Source organism: Marmota flaviventris, chromosome 9 (assembly GCF_047511675.1).
Source record: "Marmota flaviventris isolate mMarFla1 chromosome 9, mMarFla1.hap1, whole genome shotgun sequence".
Taxonomy (NCBI): domain Eukaryota; kingdom Metazoa; phylum Chordata; class Mammalia; order Rodentia; family Sciuridae; genus Marmota; species Marmota flaviventris.
Window position 1 is genome coordinate 17,392,531 of NC_092506.1, and position 6,000 is coordinate 17,398,530.

Here is a 6,000-nt window from a genome sequence, read left to right on the forward strand (position 1 = left end):
CATAAGTTTCTTCATGAACAATTGTATCAAGTTTCTAACCAGAAGACAGAAGAATAAGATTTTCTACTCCCTTTGTCATCTCATAAACATCACTTGAAAAACTTAGATTCAGCCTCAGGCCTGTTCCCAGCATCTGTGGACACGGCTGGTGTAGGGCCACTCCCTCCTCACAGAAAATCTTAGCTAAGCTTCTCCAGAAATCTTCACCATAATTGACTTTAGGACTATCATCAAAAGAGTATCTACAAAAGAGTTCAATGTAAGTAAACTTCATATCTTCCTGTTGCTCTATTTTACTTGGCCACTGGCTGGAAGACATAAGTACTCCAGGTGTTGAATGCCCCTGTACTAGTTTTCCACAAACATTTATCCAGTATGGTAGTATGTAAAAGTGTGTTTGCAAATGCAAAATGTGATTTAAAAAAAGAAAGAAAGACAGATCCTTTAATAAGGCCTCTGGCTTTGAGCTAGAGCTTCATAGAGATGTCTACATTTCCAAGATAAGAGGAATCTCTGATAACAGAGAGCTGGCAGGGGAAGGAAAGAAATGGGAGAAGAAGCTCTCCCCTTCTCAGGTGTTGTCCTTGAAGGGTTAACTTGCCCAGAACAGTGAAAGAGAAAAGCTGCTTTTATGTGTGAACTTCTGCAGAATGTGAACTTCTGAGCCCCTCCCCATACTTGCTGGGTATAAAGTTCTGAAACCACCTGAACTTGGGGTTCAAGGGATTAGTTGATTACAGCAAAAGCTATTCTCTCTGAAGCTGGCTGCAGCCAAATAAAACTGTTTCCTGCTCTCTTCAGTGCCTTGCCTTGTCAGTCCCTAAAACACTGGTGGAAATGAGTCAGCTGCAATGGAAAACAGAAAAAAAGATCCTTTAACTGCTTTAAAAATCAAACTACTATTTGATGCACAAACTTCAATTCTGAGCATTTATACAAAAAATTACAATCAGATTGCAAATTTCTTAAAGTCTAAAATGATTTCAAAATTAAAGACAAGCAAGATATGGTGGTGCACATCTGTGATCCCAGCAACTGGGGAGGCTGAGGCAGAAGATCACAGGTTCAAGGCCAGCCTCAGCAACTTAGCCTGGCCCCAAGCAACTTAGTGAGACCCTGACTCAAAATGAAAAGTAAAAAAGGGCTGGGACTGTTGCTCATTGGTTAAGTATCCCACAGTTCCTTCTGCAGTGCCCTAAAAGGTCACAGGGCAGAAAACCTCCATAAAACAAAAGAATCGACATAAAAAAAACATAAGAAATATTTGTGGTCAGTGTGTTTATGATTGTAGCATGATTAAAGAGGTGGAAATTTTTAACATTCTTGTATAGATGAGTGGATAAATAAATTGTGGGATATAAATTCAATGGAATGTTGTTAAGTCTTATAAAACAATGAAGCCCTGTCATATGAAACTGGACAGGTAAATTTTGAATATACCATATAAGATGAAAAAAATGTTACAGGGGATCAAATACCTCATTTTTGCATTCATATAAAGTATCTCAAATATTCAAACTCATAGGAATACAGAGTAAAGCCATGATTAACTTAACTAAAACTAAAAAATTCTGAAACTAAAACTTCTGAAAAGAACAAAATTAAAACTTCTGAAAAGAACAGTTCAGAGGGTTTCTTCAACAGATACCAAGTTTTAATTATGGAAACTGTTTTATTTCTATAAAATTCATAATATATTAAAATTTGTACTATAATTTTAGTTATCTTGGATTTTCATTGCATTTCAAATATTTTTTCATCATTCTTCATCACCTCAGAAGCTGCAAGGGATAAGATACTGGTGTGGTCTCCTTTCCAGAGTTCTCTGTGTGTCTTTATCCACAGTGTTCAAGTGACTGTGACATTCTCAATAGCTACTGTTGGAAACACAGAGCCTGTAAGTCTAAGATTCATTATTCTCTATTTCAAATAACCATGAAAATATGTTATCAATTAGATTTCCTTGAAATAAGCTGATATCCCTATAACTATTAAATTATGAATCTTTGGTAGCTGGGAATGCTGCCATCTAAATTTCATCAGTCAATCACTAATAAAAATGCACAATCTCCAGCACACTCAGGCACAGTCTTGATCACTGGCAAATCCAACCTTCAGAGCAACCATACATTTGACACCATTCATGTATCAGGGAAAAGTACATTCTCTGGTCTCTGATCTAAGCCTACAACCAACCCATATCCTAGGCTTTGCTCTCAAGGTCATAATTATAAAAACAAAAACAAACAAACTAAAAAAATCTTATAAAGAAGTTTGCCAAATTGTATTGCTCAATTTTCATCCTAAACTGTAGCCTGGACTTACTTTTACCCCCACCTTAAGTGATTTTCTAAAACTAACCACTAATTATGTTTGTGGGCACCAAGTGGGAGTAAGCAGAGGACTTTTGTTGTTGCCTTGGAAAAATATTTTGGCAGAGCCAATTATGGATCCTCTGGGTACTTGAGAGGCCAAAGCTTTACTAAAGCCTGCAATCTGTGGAAGTCAATTTAAACATCTCTCTAGAGTCCAAGAGGAGAGAATTATTATGATGGGTCTGTGAGCCAATGACAGCAGCAGAGCCATGACCAATGAGATGGAGAATTCCTTGCATGTGAGATCCCACTCCTGAGCTGAGTGGGTTTCTAGGGCAATAGAAAGGAAAGGAGAACTTGATTTAAGATGCAAGAAATCACTTCTCCACATTGCTCCTAGGCTCTTAGGAAGCAAATGTTTGGTCAACTTGAGAAAACAGTATCTAATCGCAGGATTCACTTATGTTATATTGTTGAATATAATGACTTTTCCTGATTTGGATAATTAGGCTGTGTTCCTTTTATTTTTACTTTGGATTGAATATAGTTCAAAACACCTGAAATTATTGTTTTCTGAAAAACTATATATAGAAGATTCATGTATACTTTCATAGGAAACCAAGAAAATGAGCATGAATTAAGTTCTAGAGCTATCAAAGCTTCCTAACTGAAATTGTTTGTTTTTCTGATGAAATCCAGACTGATAATGGTACCATATGAATGAAAATGTCGACATTGAAGAATGGTCTGGGGCAACAATAATTCCCGTCTCAGCTCATGGAGTCCATGGAAGGCTGAGTTGAAAACTCCCAGAGGAGAAGAAAACATTGACAGAGAATTCCACTATCACCAGACCCAGGTCAGTGAAAACTAAACGTTTTTCTCCAAATTTTTAATCAAGTAACTTCATCCAGCCAACTTATTTTCTCTGAATTGTTTTTGTGAATACATATTTGATTAGAAGTTTGCTATTTTGCTCTGAAAAAGAAACAGGACACAATTTTTCACTGAAAATATCAGGTGAAAACATGTTCTGTAATTTTGCTAAAGCATGATGATTAAAATGACTAGAGTCACTTTTAAGACAGTGTGATAAAGATTTATGTCTAAATAATTGCAATAAGTCTGTGGAGTTCTGTTTGTAAAGGCTTAAAATTTCCCCTATTCATAACTTTCATGTTGCCAATTTGAAGTTAGATTTTGTGAAATAAATCTATTAAGAAAAATTAGTAATAACTGTATTTAGCATCCACAAAAGCCAAGAATAGAAAGGAAACAACTCAGGGATACAGTTTTGCTGAAAACCAAAAACATTTGTTCACACTATCATAGAATCTGAGAGGTCTTGAGGTTGAATTCTGTGTCCAGAAAAACTAAAAACTTTTTTTTTGGAAAATTATGTGATTATGAATAATTTGGGGCAGAGATTGGAAAAAAGAAGTAGAAAAAGGCTAAGAAAAAATTAAATATCTTAGGTTCTTTTGTAACAACATGGGCTTAATTTTGAAAACCTACATCTAGATTATTCAAAATAAGGATTATTTTAAATTTTTGTATATATGCAGTATTCTACCAATTAGCCATGAAAATTACAAATTCATCTTATCTGACTGAATTTATGCTAATATAATTGTATCTTCTTATCTGATCCTAATATTTTTATCTTGCCAATAGTAAATTCATGTCATTTTATTCCATTTGTAAAAAGTGAGTGGGGAAATATATCTAATCCAGAGTACAACACTGTATCTATTAAAATACCAATGCAAGGACAATTTATTTGTAAAATACTGTGAACTTTCAGGGAAACATTGTACCATTTACATTCATTCATATCCAAAGATGTGGCAAGCTGAGCATGAAATGGTGGCATAGAGACAGTCACAACAATGGATCATTCTGGTTGAGCTGTAGTAAAGAAAATTTCTTGGCATTTAGGAGAAGAAGAAAAAAACAGTTCATATCTAGCTCAATTTTATGTCCAAATGACAGAGAAAAAACAGGTCAGAAAACACAGCTGGTTTAGATTCAGAGACCCTTAGCACCTTAGTATAGGATACAGTTGATTTTAATAGAATATTATGTTCATGTATCCACAGATGTCCATGAAGATAAAGAAATATAATTACAAAATAATCGTCATTGATGATATTTGAAATCCTCCCAGCAATGAAAGAAAGCCACCTTTGAGATTTTTTAGAGAAAGAAAGAATGTTCAGAAATTAAACACAAGTCAACATTCATAATAATGCCTTGTTTTCTTGTGGTACCTATAATGTATTGAACTATTTGAAATCTAACCTCCTTCTGTTCTGTACAACTGCCTGTAAAAGAGGTGAGATAAATAAACACTAACTGCATCCATTGCAGAGGACTGGTCCAATAAAGCAATGAAGTACTTTAACATGAAACTTGAGCTTTCATTCCTCAGACACATCATGTTTCTTTTCTTTTTTTTTTTTTTCTTCAGACGAACCACATGCCCAAACACAAGCTAAATTGACAGTAAAGATGAGCAATGTAACAGAATTCATCTTGCTGGGCCTGACCCAAAATCCACAACTGCAGAAACTCTTATTTACTGTGCTTCTACTGGCCTATTTGATCACACTGGCAGGTAATATGCTCATCTCCATCACCGTCTTCATCAGCCCAGCCCTGGGCTCTCCCATGTACTTCTTTCTGTCTTGTTTATCCATTATAGATGGTTTCTACTCTTCTTCCATAGCACCCAAAATGATCTTTGACTTGATCTCTGAAAAGAACACCATATCCTTCAGTGGGTGCATGACTCAGCTCTTTACTGAACACTTTTTTGCTGCAGCTGAGATCATCCTGTTAATGGCCATGGCCTATGACCGCTATGTGGCCATCTGTAAGCCCTTGCACTACATGACCATCATGAACAGGCAGGTGTGTGGTTTCTTGGTGGGGGCGGCTGGGATCTTGGGGTTTATTCATGGAGGCATACAAATTTTGTTTATGGCTCAGTTACCATTCTGTGGACCTAATGTCATGGACCACTTTATGTGTGATTTAATTCCTCTCCTGGAGCTGGCCTGCACAGACACCCACACTTTGGGGCCCCTGATTGCTGCCAACAGTGGGTCACTGTGTTTGATCACCTTCTCCATGCTGGTGGCTTCCTATGTCATCATCCTGCGCTCCCTGAGGTCTCACAGCTCCGAAGGGCGCCGTAAAGCCCTGTCTACCTGTGCCTCTCATGTCACAGTTGTCATCTTATTCTTTGTACCTTGTTCATACCTGTACCTCAGACCTCTGGCCTCCTTCCCTGCTGACAAAGCTGTGACTGTGTTTTGTACCCTAGTGACACCTATGTTAAACCCTTTGATCTACACCTTCAGAAATGAGGAAGTGAAAAAGGTTCTGAAGAAGCTCTGGCTTCAATTGATGAAAGTTGATGAAAAATAAACCCTGTGGGTAGTGCCCTAGGCAAGAATATTGAGAGATATTTTATAAAGCTCTATTCTCCTGACTGATTAAATTGTAATGGTCAATTATCCTGTGTACATCAAAATTTTAATTGGCATGTAATTGTATATATTCATGGGGTACAGTGTGATAGTTCAATATATGTAGCAAATCAAGGTACTTAGAATTTCCACCATTTTAAACATTATTTTTTTTTCTAGTGGAATCTTTAAACTCTTCTTTTCTAATTCTT

The 6,000-nt window shown here is 36.4% G+C and overlaps 1 protein-coding gene across 1 annotated transcript; it reads left to right on the forward strand.

The window, feature by feature from the left end:
• Positions 1 to 4,826: 4,826 nt before the first annotated feature.
• Positions 4,827 to 5,747, forward strand: LOC114093721 (olfactory receptor 4C45-like). The gene has a single exon (XM_027936617.2). It carries the CDS (start codon positions 4,827 to 4,829, stop codon positions 5,745 to 5,747), a length of 921 nt encoding a protein of 306 aa, XP_027792418.1.
• Positions 5,748 to 6,000: the final 253 nt, after the last annotated feature.